This window comes from Cetorhinus maximus, chromosome 17 (genome assembly GCF_964194155.1).
Source record: "Cetorhinus maximus chromosome 17, sCetMax3.hap1.1, whole genome shotgun sequence".
NCBI lineage: Eukaryota > Metazoa > Chordata > Chondrichthyes > Lamniformes > Cetorhinidae > Cetorhinus > Cetorhinus maximus.
The window spans coordinates 24636178-24654838 of NC_135895.1; the positions used below are offsets into that span (position 1 = coordinate 24636178).

The window sequence follows — 18661 nt, forward strand, 5'->3', positions numbered from 1 at the left end:
CCTAACTGTGATGAGCAGCTGGTGCTCTTCATTTGCCACTACTACAAGAATTGGGCCATTGATGTCTTTTGACGGGTGTTTGTTTAAACTGAGGTCAAGAGTAGAAGTTCAACTAGAAATAAAAAGGAAAAAAGTATTTGTGAAAGGATTTAATTTAACAAACAATATTTCTTTGTTTTTAAAACAATTTTTGTAAATATTCCAATGAATCAATTTGGGATATCTTTCCATCCAGGATCAGCCCCTACATGATGTCATTCAGGAGGTCATGCAGCGCCATATGGAAGGTGTACAGTACAGAGAAAGAAATGCTGGACCTCACATGGATCCACACATGAGAGATGAAGGTATTTGTGCTACATCTCCAATTCCCCTCTCACTAAATAATTCCATTTTTAAAAGGAATGGTCAGCGATGAGGCATATGTAATGTGATTGGTTTTATTTCCCTTGAAGGTTTCAATGTTACTATAGGGGTGGACCTAGAGACAGGCTTTGTGTTTGGAGGACAGCGATACAACTGTGGTACTTGGATGGACAAAATGGGGGAGAGTGAAATAGCTCAAAACAAAGGAATTCCAGCTACACCAAGGTAAAAGTCTCAGTAAAATAAGATTGAAGACATGGAGCTTTAAATTACAGGCTGAGCTTCAAAAAAAAAATTGTACATTTTGTTTCCTGCAGTCATTTTTGTGAACCTACTGAAATGATGTAAAGGGTAATATAAATTAATTTCATCTTTGTATTTCTTCAAACTCGATTTGATGCTTAAAAACATTAGTGCCTACTGAAGATCTAACTTGTACTGTAGATAAACAAAGTCCCTGCCAACAGCACAGACCTGTGAAATTACTTCCTAAAGGTGGCCATTGTTGGCATCCTCAAACTGAGGGACAGCCATTTATTCAGGGTCATTGAGTTTCTTCCATGTTATCCTTGAGAAGAGAAACACCATTCTGTGAATGAAGAGGATTTTGTCCATTTGACCTTGGTCTATAGATCACCCTGGCGGCTTCAAGAAAGCTTTGCATTATCATGACAATCGTCATACTCTTGGATCTTGTGGGCTTTCTTTTCCCACCACTTGCCCTTTATCTCCCGGATTTGCCTTTGGGAGTCAGCCTTGAGCTGTTGGAATGCTGTCCTCTTGGCTTGCGACCTTGGGTTGTTCTGCCAGGCAAGGCTGCTCGTTTTGTTCCAGAAGGTCATTTTTTTTTGCATCATTTTCAAAGGATCTCTAAATATACATAATGGATCAATGTCCAAGGAAAATACAAAGTAAACTAGCAACATGGGGAAAAAAAAGGCCCATAGCTGCTGAACATTAATAATTTAGTTGAACTGAACTGGACTAGCCGTATAAATGCTGTGGCTGCAAGAGCAGGTCAGAGGCCAGGAACCCTGCAATGAGTAACTCGCCTTCTGACTCCCTAAAGCCTGTCCACCATCTACCAGGCACAGGTCAGGAGTGTGATGGAATAGTCCCCACTTGCCTGGATGAGTGCATCTCCTGCAACACTGAAGAATCTGGACACCGTCCAGTACAAAGCAGTCTGCTTGATTGGCACCACATCCACAAACATTCACTCCCTCCAGCACTGATGCACAGTAGCAGCAGTGTGTACCACCTACAAGATGCACTGCAGGAATTTACCAAGGCTTCTTAGATAGCACCTTCCAAACCCTCAACCACTACCACCTAAAAGGACAAGGGTAGCAGATAGATGGGAACACCACCACCTGGAATTTCCCCTCCAAGTCACTCACCATTCTGACTTGGAAATATATCGCCGTCCCTTCACTATCGCTGGGTCAAAATCCTGGAACTCCCTTCCTAACAGCAGCCTGGATGTACCTACACTACATGGGAACTGCAGCAGTTCAAGAAGGCAGCTCACCACCACCTTCTCAAGGGCAACTAGGGATGGGCAATAAATGCTGGCCCAGCCAGCAAGGTCCACATTCTGTGAATGAATAAAAAAATAAATAATTTAGTTGGGTTTTACAATTTTTTTTAGGGAAGGGTACCTGACAACTTTACCCGATCTGTTCTAGCCATGACTCCAGAGGGACAACTCATGGTGGGCAATAAAACATACCTTGCCAGAATAGTCAACATCTCAATTTTTTAAAAAGCAAATGATTAAGAGGACAAAGAACTTGAGTATCTCACCCTTTGCTAGCTTTAATCTCCATAGCCCATCCCTCACCAAACATGGTGTTCAATTGACTTCAGCCCCCTGTGCATTCAGCAGCCACCCCCACTCCCGCTTTCATTTCTTCCACTGAGTGGCTGTGCTGTCAACCACTGAGGCTCCACGCTCTGGAATTTCTTCTTAAACCCTTCCACTTCTCCAACTTTCTCTGCCCCTTTGAGACCCCCTGTAAAACCCATCTCTTTGACCAAACGTATAATTGTCCCTCAGAATCTCTCTCCTTTATGTCTTTTTGAAGACTTTGGGAGCCTTTTTTTTGTGTCAAAGGCATTATGTAAATACAATTTGTTTTCTCCAAAAACCTTTATCCTGCAGGGAAACATCCAATCTTTTAAACTGACCACTTGAAATGTATTTACTTTTCAGAGATGGATCTGCAGTTGAAATTGTTGGCCTCAGTAAATCAACTATTCGGTGGTTGATGGAACTACACAAAAATTCCTTGTTTCCTTACAGTGGAGTCAAGGCACATAAAGATGGTGAGAACATTAATCTCTATACATAGTTTGCCATGATTCAGTTAGGCTATGTCAATTGTGGCCGCTGGCTCCAAGAGCAGGTCAGAGGCTAGGAATCCTGTGGTGAGGAAATAACCTGACTCTCCAAAGCCTGTCGAACACCTACAAGGCACAGTCAGGAGTGCGATGGAATACTCTCTACTTGCAGCAACACTCAAGCTTGACACCATCCAGGGCAAAGCAGCCAGCTCAATTCATACCCCATCCACAAACATTAACTCCTTCCATCACTGACACACAGTAGCAGCAGTGTGTACCATCTACAAGATGCAGTGCAGGAGCTTGCCAAGGCTCCTGAACACCTTCCAAACCCACAACCGCTACCATCTAGAAGGACAAGGGCAGCAGACACATGGGAACACCACCTGTAAGTTCCTTTCCAAGCCACTCACCATCCTGACTTGGAACTATATCACCATTCTTTCACTGTCACTTGGTCAAAATCCTGGAATTCCCTCCCAAACAACACATGGGTGTACTAACACCACATGGACAGCAGCAGTTCAAGAAGGCAGCTCGCCACCACCTTCTCAAGGGTAATTAAGGATGGGCAATAAATGCTGACCTAGCCAGTGATGCCCACATCCCATGAATTAATTAAAAAAAATTGAACTTTTCAAGAATGAGATTAATAAATTTTTTTGAGGAAAAGATTACCGAGAAACCTGAGTTAAAGGCAGATAAATGGAGTTGAGTTACAGATCTGCTAAGAGCTAGTAGAATGGTGAAACAAACTCCAAGAGGCTGCACACTACTGTCGCATAGTTCCTTTGAGTCCTGTTCAATTCCTGAAGTAGCATTTATTACATCTTCAAATGCTTGCTGAGTATCACTGGTTCCTCTCCTTGAGGTTTTGAATTTGTAGTGTTAGTCTGATATTATTTTCCTTGGCTGCCAATCAATGCTTTAAAATCATGGCATGATAAAATCACAAAGAGATCATTTAGCCCATCATGCCTATGCCAGCTCTATGGTAGAGCTATCCAATTATATCCACTTCCCTCCTCTTTGCTCTTGGCCTATAATTTTCTTTCCCTTCAATGAATTAACAATTCTCTTTCTAATAAATCTACTTCCATCAGTCAGTCAGTACATTCTGGATCACAACAACTTCCTGTGATTTTTTTTTTAAACAGTTGCCTCATTTGTTTTTGCCACTCACCTTTAACTTTGTTTTCTGGCTGCCAAGCCACCAGTCACTTGAAACAATTTCAGCTTATTTATTCCATCAAAACTGTTCATTATTTTGAGTATTTCTACTAATTCTCCTGTCAGCCTCCTCCGAGCTATACAGCACCAAAACAGGCTCTTCGACCCATCACGTCCATGCTGGCCATCAAGCACCTATCTATTCTTATCCCATTTTCCAGCACTTGGCCCTTAGCCCTGTATGCTATGGCTTTTCAAGTGCTCATCTAAATACTAAAGTGTTGTGAGGGTTCCTGCCTCTACCCACCACCTCGGGCAGTGTGTTCCAGATTCCAACCACCCTCTGGGTGAAAAAAGTTTTCCTCAAATCCCCTCTAAACCTCCTGCCCCTTACCTTAAATCTATGCCCCCTGGTTATTGACACCTCCACTAAGCGGAAGAGTTTCTTCCTATCTACCCTATCTATGCCCCTCATAATTTTGTATACCTCTATCAGGTCCCCCCTCAGCTGACTGTTCTAAGGAAAACAACCCTAGCTCATCCAGTCTCTCTTCATAGCTGAAACGCTCCAGCCCAGGCAACATCCTGGTGAATCTCCTCTGCTCCCTCTCTAGTGCAATCACATCCTTCCTATAGTGTGATGACCAGAACTGCACACGGTACTCCAGCTGTAGCCTAACTAGCGTTTTATACAGCTCCAACATAACCTCCCTGCTCTTATATTCTATACCTCGGCTAATAAAGGAGTATCCCATATGCCTTCTTAACCACCTTATCTACCTGTGCTGCTGCCTTCAGCAGTCCATGGACATGTACACCAAGGTCCATCTGATCCTCTGTACATTCTAGGGTCCTACCATTCATTGTGTATTCCCTTGCCATGTTAGTCCTCCCAAAATGCATCACCTCACACTTCCCAGGATTAAATTCCATTTGCCACTGCTCTGCCCATCTATATCATCTTGTAATCTAAGGCTTTCCTCCTCACTATTTACGACACTGCCAATTTTCGTATCATCTGCAAAATTACTGATCATACCTCCTATATTCACGTCTAAATCATTAATTTACACTACCAACAGCAAGGGTCCCAGCACTGATCCCTGCGGTGCATCTCTCGTCACAGGCTTCCAATCGCAAAAACAATCTTTGACCATCACCCTCTGCCTCCTGCCACTAAGCCAATTTTGGATCCAATTTGCCAAATTGCCCTGGAGCCCATGGGCTCTTACCTTCTTGACTATTCTCCCATGTGGGACCTTGTCAAAAGCCTTACTGAAGTCCAAGTAGATTACATCAATTGCGCTATCTTCATCTACACAGCTAGTCACCACCTCGCAAAATTCAATCAAATTTGTCAGCCATGATCTCCCCCCTGACAAAGCCATGCTGACTATCCCTGCCTCTCCAAGTGGAGATTAATCCTGTCCCTCAATTTTTTCCAATAGTTTCCCTACCACTGATGTTAGACTCACTGACCTGTAATTACCTGGTTTATCCCTACTACCTTCTTGAATAATGGTATCACATTCGCTGTCCTCCAGTCCTCTGGCACCTCTCTTGTGGCCAGAGAGGATTTGAAAATTACTGTCAGAGCCCCTGCAATGTCCTCCCTTGCCTCACATAGCAGCCTGGGATATATTTCATCTGGGCCTAGGGATTTATCCACTTTTAACCCCACTAATACCTCCTCCCTTTCAATGCTAATTTGTTCAAGTATATCACAGTCCCCCTCCCTGATTTCTACACCTACATCGTCCTTCTCCATAGTGAACACAGATGAAAAGTAATCATTTAAATCTCACCTACGTCCTCCGGCTCCACACACACATTGCCACTTTGGTCCCTGATGGGTGCTACTCTTTCCCTGGTTATCCTTTTGCCCTTCATATATTTATAAAATGCCTTGGGGTTTTCCTTTATCTTGCCCACTAGTGTTTTTTCATGCCCCTCTTCTTTCCTAATTACTTTTTTAAATACCCCTCCTACACTTTCTATACTCCTCTCGGGCTTCCACTGTGTTCAGCCCTCTGTCTCTGCCTTAAGCCTCCTTTTTTTCATATCCTATCCTCTATATCCCTTGACATCCAGGGTTCCCTGGACTTGTTGGCCCTACCCTTCACCTTTATGGGAACATGTTGGCCCTGAACTCTCACTATTTCCTTTTTGAATGACTCCCACTGGTCTGATGTAGACTTTCCTACAAGTAGCTGCTCCCAGTCCACTTTGGCCAGATTCTGTCTTATCATATTGAAATCGGCCTTCCCCCAATTCAGGACATTTATTTCTGTTTATCTTTGTCCTTTTCCATAATTACCTTAAATCTTAGAGTTATGGTCACTGTCCCCAAAATGCTCCCCCATTGACACTTCTACCAACATGCCTGGATTCATTCTAAGATTAGGTTCAGTACTGCCCCTTCTCTTGTAGGACTTTCTACGTGCTGACTCAAAAAGATCTCCTGGGTGCGCTTAAAGAATTCCGCCCCCTCTAAGCCTTTCATGCTAAGACTATCCCAGTTAATATTGGAGAAGTTGAAATCCCCTACTATTATTACACTATTATTTTTACACTTCTGAGATTTGCCTATGTATCTGCTCCTCTATCATCTCCTCACTGTTTTGAGGCCTATAGTACACTCCCAGCAAAGTGCCCCCTTTTTGTTTTTAAATTCTACCCATATGGCCTCATTTGAGGAACCTTCTAAGATACCATCTCTTCTTACTGCAGTAATTGACTCCTTGATCAATAGTGCAATGCCGGCACCTTATTTACAACCCTGAGTCTTCAGCTGAGTCTCCAGCTGACGCTCAAGCTCCAAAACCCATTGCTCAAGCTGGTCAAGCCGGTGGCACTTTCTGCACATGTGGTCACCCAGACTGTAAAGAGTGTCTAACAATTCCCACATGCTGCAGGGCATACAACAACAGGACTGAGCTCCCTTGCCATACTTTTTGTTTGTTTTTAATTAAAAGACTATTTTCTTAAATTTAAGCCAAGTAGAAAACTATTTAGTTTTTCTTAAAAACAAATGCTGAGACTCTTATCTTCTGTAATGTCACTTTAAAGTGGGGGTGGGGGGGGGTGGAAATAACTTACCCATTGCCTACCAACCAGCTCGCCCTTGTCCTGACGTCACTCATTTCCAATTTCCAGCGCCGCTGAGTGTCTGGGTTAGAACTGGCTCCCTCACAGGTAAACTCTGCTCTTATCTTTATACAGCAGCTCTGCTCCCTCACTGGTAAACTTCCGCTCTTTATACAGCCAATCTGCTCTTTATACAGCCGCTCCGCTATCGCTCTTTGTTGTCTAGCCTTTATTAGTTATGTAATTTCCCCCTATCTTTAAGTTACTAACTTAAGAATAATCAACAAGTGATAGTTACTCAGCTGCTAATTTAAATCTGAAACAAAGCTAAAGGCTGAAATACTCACCAGCCAATCACCTGCCCGCTCTCTGGTGACACCACTCTTTGTTTTATCAGTGTTGGTTTGAATCGTTGTTTGGGGCCTCTGTATCTCTCCCCCGTTCCTTACTCCGCGCTGTTTTCACCCAGGGCCGCTCTCACTCCTGCCGCTAATTTAAGAACAGTCCCATCCTCTCTCATCTCCCCACATAACTGGAACTTGCTCATCCCTGATACCATTCTAGCAAATCTCTACTGCACTCTCTCCAAGGCCTTAATCTCCTTTGTAATGTGCCCAGAATTGATCTTGGTACTCCAGCTGGGATATAACTAGTGTTTCTTGGAAGCTTAGCTCAACTTCCTTGATTTATGCTTTGTTCCTCTCTTAATAAAGCCAAAGATTGCATATGCTTAACAACTTTCATACTTTATCCTATATATTTATATAGCGCCTTTAACATAAAATGCCCCAAGGTACTTCACACAAGCTTTATTTTTTTTCATTCGTTCACAGGATGTGGGTGTCACTGGCTAGGCCAGCATCTATTGCCCCATCCCTAATTGCCCTTGAGAAGTTGGTAATGAGCTGTTTCCTTGAACCGCTGCAGTCCATGTGGTGTAAGTGCACCCACAGTGCTTTTAGGGAGGGAGTTCCAGGATTTTGACCCAGCAACAGTGAAGGAATGGCGATATATTTCCAAATCAGGGTGGCGTGTGACTTGGATGGCAATTTGCAGGTGGTGGTGTTCCCATTTATCTGCTGCTCTTGTCCTTCTAGACGGTAGAAGTTGTGGGTTTAGAAGATACACTCAAAGGAGCCTTGGTGAGTTGCTGCAGTGCATCTTGCAGATGGTACACACTGCTGCCACTGTGCATTGGTGGTGGAGGGAGTGAATGTTGAAGGTGGTGGCTGGGGTTGCCGGTCAAGTTGGGTGCTTTGTCCCAAATGGTCGAGCTTTTCAAGTGGTATTGGAGCTGCACTCATCCAGGCAAGTGGAGAGTATTTCATCACACTCCTAATCTATGCCTTGTAGATGGTGGACAGGCTTTGAGGAGTCAGGAGGTGAGTTACTTGCCACAGAATTCACAGCCTCTGACCTGCTCTTGTAGCCACAGTGTTTATGTGCTGGTCCAGTTCAGTTGCTGGTCAATGGTAACCCGAAGGATGTTGATAGTGGGCGGTGGGGGGGGGGGGGCTTCTGCAATGGTAAAGCCATTGAATGTCAAGGTTAGATTTAGATGATTGGATTCTCTCTTGTTGAAGATGGTCATTATTTGGCACTTGTGTGGCATGAATGTTACTTGCCACTTACCAGCTCAAGTCTGAATGTTGTTCAGGTCTTGCTGCATGTGGGCGTGGACTGCTTCAGTATGCGAGGAGCTGTGAATGGTGCTAAATATTACGCAATCATCCCCACTTTTGACCTTATGATTGAAGGAGGGTCACTGATGAAATAGGTGAAGATGTTTGGGCCTAGGGCACTATCCTGAGGAACTCCTGCAGTGATACCCTGGGACTGAGATGATTGACCTCCAACAACTGCAGCCATTTTACTTTGTGCTAGGTGTGACTCCAACCAGCAGAGAGTTTTCCCCCTGTTTCCCATTGCTTCCAGCTTTGCTAGAGCTCCCTGATGCCAAACTCGGGACAAATGCTAAAATTGCTGGAAAAACTCAGCCGGTCTGACCGCATCTGTGGAGAAGACGACAGAGTTAATGTTTCGAGTCTGTATGACTCTTCATCAGAACCTGATGAAAGGTCAGGAGCTGAGTGGCCTTAGCCGAACCCAAACTAAGCGTCAGTGAGCATTATAAAACAAAATATGACACCAAGCCTCGAGATATTGGGTCAGATGACCAAAATCTTGACCAAGGAGATAGGTTTTGAAATGTGTCATAAAGGAGGAAAGTGAGGTCAAGGAGCGAAGTGTAGCAAAAGTATTCCAGAGCTTAGAGCCTAGGCAACAGAAGGCATGGTCACCAGTGGTGAAGTTATTAACGTTGGGGATGCCGAACAGGCCAAAATTAGAGGAACACACATCTTTGAGGCCAGAATTGAACAAATGGTGGGGTTTCCTGTACTGCCACTGACAAAAATCGGGCAGGAAGCTTGGCTCCCATCCCGGATGGCTGCCCCACAGCCATTTAACACCCAAGGCCAAAACAGGCTAATGCACCAGGCAGATTAGATGATGTTGTGAAAGCACGTGAAATTGGAAATAGGGATGGGATCAGAGGCAAGTGAAGGGAAAGAAGGATCTGAAGGGGCATTGGTATCCATGAATTTGAAGCTTGCAATCTGTGACAACGGAAAGGCAGAAACAAAGTTTTTTTTTGTAAACATAGGTTAACACGGCGGTTGCTGTACTAAAGTTTAAATAATTTGATGCTAAAACTATGTGATTAATCTGTCTTTCTCTCATTCACATTTTCAAACATGCATGTGTGAACATTGGGCAATATTTCAAATAAGTTAGACTACCATCACAGCACAGCTGATTGTTCATATATATTTGCTGTTGTCAGCCACAGTCTAATGCACCAGGCAGATTGGATGATGTTGTACAAACTTTGTTTTCTTGTCATTGATTCTATCTTCCCCCTCTGAGTCAGACTGTTTGCAACCTATGGTGGCCTGTTGGAATCTGAGCTGAGTTTTAGTCACCATATCCTCTCAGTCACTAAGACTGTCTGTTTTCATCTCTGTAATATTAGGTCCATCTATCCATAGCCCTTCTGTTGAAATTCTTATCTATTACTTTGTCATCTCAAGCGTTGACTACTGAATCTATCCTTGACGGCCTCCCATCATTCACCCTCCATAAACTGCGATTTGTCCAATTCTCTGCTGCATGCATTCTGTCACACAATGAATTCTGTTCACCCTTGCTGATTAGTATTGTCTCTCTGTCCCCAATACCTTGAATCTAAAATTCTCAACTTTGTCTTTGCATCCCTCCATGACCTGCTCTAATCTTATATTTCCCCAGACAGTCCATTCCTCCAATTTCCACTTTTTATCCTTTTCCCAGAGGGTAGGGATTGGGTTGGTAAGCTGTTACTATTGGAGAACCATAGCGATCAGTGCTGGAGCCTCAGCTATTTGCAATCCATATTAATAACTTAGATGAAGGGACTGAAGGTATGGAAGCTAAATTTGCTGATGATGCAAAGATAGGTAGGAAAGTAAGTTGTCAAGGAGACATGAAGACACCACAGAGGAATTTATGTAGGTTAAATGAGTGGATAAATATTTGACAGATGGAATATGATGTGGGAAATGTGAAGTTGTCCGCTTTGGCAGCAGGAATAGAAAAGCAGTATATTATTGGAAAGGTGAGAAACTGTAGGTTGGGCCTATAGCTGTTTGGAGTTAAGAAGAATGAGAGGTTATTGAAACAAATAAGACCTTGAGGAGACTTTAAAGGGTAGATGCTGAGAGGATGTTCCCCCCTTATGGGGAAATCCAGAATTAGAGGACACAGTTTAAAAATTAGGGGTCTCCCATTTAACACCGAGATAATGAGAATATTTTTCTTTCTTAGCGTGTTTAGTCTGTGGAATTCTCTTCGCCAGAGAACAGTGAAGGCTGGGAGACTGAATTAATTCAAGGCTGAGTTAGATTGTTGATTGACAAGGGAGTCGAGGGTTATGTGGTGGGAGGGTGCAGATGGTGGGCAGTCAGAAAAGTGAATTTGAGGCCACAATCCAGATCATTTTATTGAATGGCAGAGCAGGTTTGAGGGACACAATGGCCTACTCCTCCTAATTCTTGTGTTCTTGTCTTCCAATCCCATTGGTTGGTGGGTTTAGATGCATAGGAACCGGAGTAGACCTGTTAGACCTTTGAACCTGTTCTGTCATTCAATGAGATTGTACCTGATTTTGATCTAATTCCATATACCCTTCTTTGCCCCATTATCCCTAATACTTTTGGTGAGGGGAATCTATCAATCTCTGCTTTAAATTTAACAATTGACCAAGCATCACCTACTGTTTGCAGAAGAGACTTCCAAATTTCTACCATCCTTTGCATGTAGTCATGTCTCCTAGCTTCACTCCTAAAAGATCTGGATCTAATTTTTAGGCTATGTCTATCTACTCTATCAGTTCTAATAGCTTGAAAACTGTGATCAAATTGTCCCTTAATCTTCTAAATTCCAGGGAGTGCAATCCTAGTTAGTGCAATCTCTTGTAAAGATGCTTAATTGATTAAACACTTCAAATTGAAGATTATGGGATGATTTTTCATTTTACTGCCTGAGGGGTAATCTGGTGGAACGAATCATCTACCTTTTATGAATCCCACACAATTTGCTCCACCAATTTTTGGTTCATGTGGCAAAAATTTGACATTTACTTCCTATTATTTATAATTATTTTAACACCCATTTCATCTGATGCCTAACTGGGTTTGACCAACATTATAATCAAAAGTTTGCAACAACACCATAGTTTCATTTCATGAGACAAGTCTCATTGCTGGAAATTTAGTCATGTGTTGCAAGCTTCAATAAATTAATGGGGCTTGCAAAATAAGTTTGTAACTTGAGTTTATATTCTTCTAAAGCTGCAAAATGGTATGGTGAAATATCTATTATGCTATACAGGAAAAGAAATATTGATTACATATGCACAGTGGAATGAAAAAATACAGCAGAACTTTGAGAAGAACTTCTTCGTTTCCGAAGATCCAGCTGATCCCTTTGAAAAGTTTCCCAACCTGGTCCACAAAAGGAACATTTACAAAGACAGCTGTGGTGCTTCCAGCCCATGGTGTGACTATCAACTGAGACCAAACTTCCCTATAGCAATGGTTGTAGTAAGTAACGGATTTGTCAGAATAAATGTTAATCCTTTTATGGGACACCTTTAAAGGAATAAACTTATCAATAAAGATGCCACAATTTAAACACAAAATTCTGCGGATGCTGGAAATCTGAGATAAGAGCAGAAAGTGTTGGACTCAGCGGGTCAGACAGAGTCTTTAGCTAGAGAAACAGTTAAATGTTTCTGGTTGGTGAACTAAAGCTGATCCACCTGAAACATGAACACTCTGTCCTCTCCACAGGTGCTGCCAGACCTGCAGAGTATTTCCAGCATGTTTCCTGTCTTCATCAATATTTAATTTGTGGCATGGAGATTGGCTTAACAATTGAATTACATAATTAAATGTTGATCTCTGATCACTTGTGTTTTGTTGCTAAATCTTGATCTTGGTACCATTAACGTTTCCATCCAACCAGTGGTGAGATCTGTTGCCTCTCACTCCTCAGAGTTATCCAAAATGACACAAATAAAGCTTTAATGCAGCAGTAAGATCAATACTTTTTTTATTTTTCAGGCCCCGGAACTTTTTCACCCAGAAAATGCATGGAAAGCTTTAAAAACTGTAGAGAAGAAGCTGCTTGGACCTCTGGGATTGAAAACGTTAGACCCAGAGTGAGTTAAATTGTTGCTGATCCTAGTAGTCCCAGTTTCCAAAAGAATGATCCTTGTTAATGAAAGCAAACTATCACTGGGATGTACACTAGTGATCTTTAATACCTGTTTTATTTTTAAATGAAAAGAAGTACAGAACTCTTGATCCTAAGGTGTTTCTTTCGGTAGCCTGTTCATGGGTTCCCATTTTCTGTGGTTACCCACACTGGACTCCTTTGTTATTATACACTAATGTTTGTTTTCTCCTTTTTGGTTAGTGACAAAGTTTACTGTGGTGTATATGATAACTCATTCGACAATGGCGACTTCAACATATCTAGAGGCTTTAATTACCACCAAGGACCGGTAATTATTTGTGCTATGTTTCATCAAGTTTAGCTACAATGCTTTTTTTGTATGTAATATCACAATTGAATTTTTGTTTTGGCTTTAGGAGTGGCTGTGGCCTGTTGGATATTTCCTACGTGCAATGTTGCATTTTTCAAAAATGATGGAAGTGAAATTGTATGAAGACACTATATATTTAGTGAAGAATGTTCTTTCTCATCATTATGATTACTTGGAAAAGTAGGTCAATAATTTCAAAAACTCCAAAAATGGCTATATATTGCAAATTTCCTTTACAGAATTTACTTGAGTGACATTGCCATCCTGCTTCACATTGATCTATATATCTTGTGTTACAAAATACCAATTTTGGTATTAACTGTAATATTGTTCTAGGTGAATGGCACCACGTTTAAGTTTGTTCATAAGTCTCTAATCCAAGTGGTAATTCAATATAGTAAAACACAAAACAGCTGATGTATAACTTGCCATTGTTATCCAACTTTTTTGTGTGGGAGGCCATGTTTCCATTTTTTTCTCACTCAAGGGGCAGATGAACAGATTTTAGAAAGATACATGAATTTCAAAAAAAAAAGTTGAGTATGAAGAAAAGAAGCAACTTGCTGAGCTAAAATTAAGCAATGCTAAAGCAATAAATTGATTTTAAAAAGTGTAAGAGGTGTGTGCGCGCACGTGTGAGCGTGTGTCCGGCTCACTCCCTGTCTCAATTTATTTACTCGCTCACCCTCACCCACTGTGAGAGTGGATGAGGGTGCTGAGAATCCTGAGACTGGGAGTGAGCCAGACACTCAGTATTAACTCAATCTCAGTACTCTCACATAGACACACCTCACTCTCTCTCATCCGTGCCTGCTCATTCGCGCACAACACATGCATATGCACATACTCACGCTGTCCCTCTCTCTGTCACACTCTTTCACCCCATCCTTCTCTTCCCCTCTGTTCGCCCCTGCCCCCTCTCTGTCCCGCCTTTACCTTTTATAGATATAGTGGGTGGAATTTACCTCAAGTAAAACATCAAAATAACATTTTTATTGTTTGATTTGAGTCTTACGGTTCTAATAAATACCTGCTGTGGTATCAGTCACTCCCTGGGATGATCTTCGCTACTACTTTGAATGTTGACTTCCACTGCCAACTTTGCAAACATTAAGTATTAGGACCCAGAACTTCATTAGTAAAACTCCCTGAATCAGATTTTCATGTTTTACCTGAGTGCCATCAATCAATTTGAAGGGAGATTGAGTTAATACTGAGTGAGACCAAGTTTGGTTCAAATTGTAAGCTGCTTTATTCCACAATAGGTAAGGCACATTATAGCTTGTTCTTGCCTGGTCACAAAAATGATGAACGCATGAGAGCTGAACCTACTTAGTCAGCTGCCTAGCTCAGTTTAAAAACATAGACCCAGATCTTCTGGTCAACAGCAATGCAGTGCCGTTGCCCACAAAGTTTTCTCCAACCCAATGTTACGACCCATTTTCAGCTGGGACTTTTGATCCCGCCTGAAGCAGAAATGTACCAGGGAAGCCTTTCATGTGGAAGACCAGTAAGCGTAGCAGAGCTGGGGGAAGGAGAGGACTTGCCCCCTTTTTACGACAGTGGCTGCTGTATTCAGGTAATTTCTTTGAAGGCGTCCAGTCTGAATGAATGAATGAGTGGGTAGGTGAGTGAATGGGTGGCCAGGTTGGGGAGGCTGGTCAGGTCAAAGGTAGTGATCGGAGGGGTTGGTTGTGGTGCTCAGTTTAATTATGTTGGCTAATCACAGAGTTTGATCCGGTATTAAACTGTGTAACATTTCCAGGGTTAGGTATCCAGGTATGTCATGCCTACCTGGCCCAAGTTTCCGACCCTTAGCTCAGTGTTGGAGACTTTCACAGAGCATCCCAGACAGAAATCAGCCCACTGCAAGTTTAAACTTGCCAAGCAATTTCTACACATATGTGTGCATCATCTCCCAACTTATGTCTCATCTCTGACAACCTGGGAACCTGAAGATTTGGGCAAATCTCTTTGAATTCTGTTCTACCATCCAGCATTGCGGTTTAACTCCTTTGCAACATCCAGCTACTCAACTAACTTTTTCAGGTGTTGGAGTCTGAGTTTTAAAAGTCTCTCCTCCCAACCCAGGGAGATTAAACGAATTCTTCAACATGAAGGTTCTTGACATTTTTCAGATACTTGCCAACTTGCACAGTGACTACAGTTTGCCTACAGATTGATAACCTAGCATTGAGAAACAGACCCATTTTAAGCACATGTTTTCTTAAAACAACATATTAACGCAACTGATGGTCAAGTCATTTTTATGAAAAATAAGATCAAGGAATATCAAATTGTGTAGGATACTAAGAATTGCAGTCCTTTTATTTACTATTTTGTGTGTTTTTTACTTTGCAGATCTCCCTGGAAAGGTCTTCCAGAGCTTACAAATGAAAATGGGGGGTACTGTCCCTTTAGCTGTGAAACCCAGGCCTGGTCAATAGCTACCATCCTAGAAGTGCTGTATGAGCTTTGAAGTGCAGTATTTTCCTGTTGCCAATTGCAATGTATCAACTCAAGAAGTTCCTTTCGTGCCCTCCATAGTTTTAAATACTATTTGCCATTTAACCGTACAGTTTCTGTGATACAATTAAAAACATCAGATCACATCACTGGGACAGGACAAAGTTGTGACCTAAAGTGTTATATTATCCCTTAATGTGTTAAAGTAATTAGTATAAAAGGAGCTTTTTAAATTAGTGATATAAAGTGATTGTGATATTAACTGATGTGATCTTAAGTGCTTCTTGTCTGGCTCATCTGCTTCTTGTCTGGCTATCAGAAATGTTGCACTGACCTGAAACTAGCTCTAAACTGCTTATCCAACAGTGTGTAGCCCTGAATCTAGAGCTTGAAATTTGAATGGCTCGTGACTGTTTACTTATAAAGGATGCACTGTGCAAATTACAATTTGAACTTCATTGTAGGTGTCATCATTATTGTGCTTATCGGCCAAGATGCACATAACTAAATTAACACATTACCAATGGATTGGAAAATTAGAATTTTACAGCAATATTGAATCATGTTCGTAAATGTTTTGGATGAGTCGCGATAGTGAGGTAATGTTCCAGAGAAGCATTATCTTGCATACTACTGTGTACAAGCTTATTTTAAGCCCAACGGAATGAAATTTTTTTATGCACTTGCATGACATTTGCACATTTAGAGTTGTAATATTAAAATTTTAATGTTCGTGTTTAATAGAGAAGGAATTGGGGGCATGATGTATTCAACGTTTTGATGGTGCTGTTAGTCTTAGCTCACTGTATTAAGATTGTGATAGAGTATAGGCACAGAACTATACAATATGCATGTATTTTTGTATCAGATTATAGGAAAAAAAATCAAAAAATGCATTACTGCCTGAGATTATCTGTAGCTAATTTCAGTAATTCTAAGAATTTCAGCAAAAGAGATTGTAGAGTTGCCATCAGTTTTTGAAAGCTGCTAATGAAATCTTCCATGCCATTCACCACCTAAGTGCTGTTGTCAATACCAGAATTGACTGCTTCATTGTGTTACAACGTGCAGAGTCCAAGTTTGCCTCTTAGAATTAGAAGCACTTGTACTGGACCAGGCAAAGGAGGATAAGTAAGCTGATTGGGGGGATAAGATCACAGTTTAAATACCTCAATCAACTTCTCTATCTTCATTCCCAAGTATAGTACATTCTTCAGTCCAACCTTTCAAATATTGAAGAAACTAGCCATATGTTTGTTTAAAATGGTGCCACTTTTCGCCTAAAATTGGGGAAGGTTAAATATGAAATGCAGCAGCAGTTTCTACAGCTATTTTGTGTATTCTGAGGAAGGATGGCTACAAACCAAACAGAATGTGATATTGTCTACAGATATGATTAAGTATTAAACAAATCACTCAGACTATGCTCTTTGCACCTGTTTCTTTTCACCAATGCGGAGTCTTTCAATGTGTTTGTGAATTTGAGCAATGTATAGCTATGATTTCTCAATTATGCTTAATTATTTAGATATATTTATAATTTGAAATTCAGTACTTGATTGTCTAGCATCTGGAAACTACAGGTTTACTAAAGTGTGATTTATTGCATTTTGAATTTACTTTAGTAACTATATTTTGACATCAAAGCTTACTACAATGTATTCTTGTCTACAAATACAGAACATAACAAAAATTTTGATCCAGCATTTGGTGTTGGTTCATTTGCTGATCTTCTTTTGCATTAGGAAATGCGTCCTGTCCAGAACTTTAAAATAAAAGTTAAAGAGGACATTGATCATACTTTTAGTATACTGCTGATTATATGACCAAAAGGTTTAAAATTAAAGGAAGACAGAAAATATCTTATGTTGAGGAACAATTAATGATGAAGCCTTGGAGATCCCAGTTTTGATTTCTGAATAAGAACATAAGAAATAGGAGCAGAAGTAGGCCATTCAGCCCTTCGGGCCTGCTCCACCATTCAATCAGATCGTGGCTGATCATCTACTTCAACACCATTTTCCTGCACGATCCCCTGACCTTTGATGTTTTTAATGTGTAGAAATCTGTCAATCGCAGTCTTGAACATACTCAACGGCTGAGCCTCTACAGATCTCTGGGTAAGAATTCCAACGTTTCACTGCCCTCTGAATGAAGAAATTCCTCCTCACCTCAGTCCTAAATGGCCTGCCTCTTATTCTGAGACTCTGTCTCCTGGTTCTAGACCCTCTAGCCAAGGGAAATATCCTTCCTGCATCTACCCTGTTGAGCCCTGTAAGAATTTTGTATATTTGATTGAGATCACCTCTCGTTCCTCTAAACTCCAGAGAATAAAAGCCCAGCCTGTTTAATCTTTCCTCATAGGACAATCCCGCTATCCCAGTAGTTAATTTAGTGAACCTTTGTTTCACTCCCTCTAGGGCAAGTATATCTCTCCTTGGGTAAGGAGGTCAAAACTGCACACACTACTCCAGGTATGGTCTCACCAACGCTCTATATAATTGCAATTCCTCTTGCAATAAAGGCCAACATACCATTTGCCACCTTTTAATTGCTTGCTGTGCCTGCATGTTAGTTTTCAGTGACTCATGAACAAGGATACCCAAGTCCCTTTTGAAGTTCAACACTTCCCAGCCCCTCTCTATTTAAGAAATACTCGTTCTGTTTTTCTAATCAAAGTGGATAACTTCACATTCTTCCATGAGTAAAAGACCCAGAATTCTGTAGCATCAATGGCAATGCCATAGATGTCGGCACATAAGTCAACCTTTGGAGCCTCGAAAAATTCCTCCAAAAATGGGGTTGATTGACACGTCAGGTATAAAAGTGAACCTCTGGTGTGGGTGGTCACCATTTTGAAATGTCATTGGCATCCAATGCAAAGCGTGGGCATGCCTTGAACACCTGTGCATCTTCGTAACACAGCCCGGATCACATGCTTAATCCCTGCGTTCAGTTATAAGGTACTGGTAAGTAAGACATTTGTGGGATGAAAAATTAAGGCTGACTCCTAATGTGAGTATATTATATCGTAGCAGAAAAGGGGAGTTAACTTATAAGCCAAGTATATGCAAAACC

General features: G+C 41.5%; 1 protein-coding gene across 2 annotated transcripts in view; it reads left to right on the top strand.

Annotated features, from left to right (window-relative positions):
* Positions 1-17004, top strand: part of agla (amylo-alpha-1, 6-glucosidase, 4-alpha-glucanotransferase a) — a 98081-nt gene extending 81077 nt beyond the window's left edge. For both annotated transcript variants that reach the window (XM_078560844.1, XM_078560845.1), the window contains exons 27-34: positions 236-347; positions 456-591; positions 2582-2694; positions 11899-12110; positions 12633-12730; positions 12988-13075; positions 13164-13297; positions 15479-17004. In XM_078560844.1, the coding sequence (XP_078416970.1) occupies positions 236-347; positions 456-591; positions 2582-2694; positions 11899-12110; positions 12633-12730; positions 12988-13075; positions 13164-13297; positions 15479-15596 (1011 nt within the window). In that variant the 3' untranslated portion in view covers positions 15597-17004. The remainder of the gene's footprint in view (positions 1-235; positions 348-455; positions 592-2581; positions 2695-11898; positions 12111-12632; positions 12731-12987; positions 13076-13163; positions 13298-15478) is intronic.
* The last annotated feature ends 1657 nt before the right edge of the window (positions 17005-18661 follow it).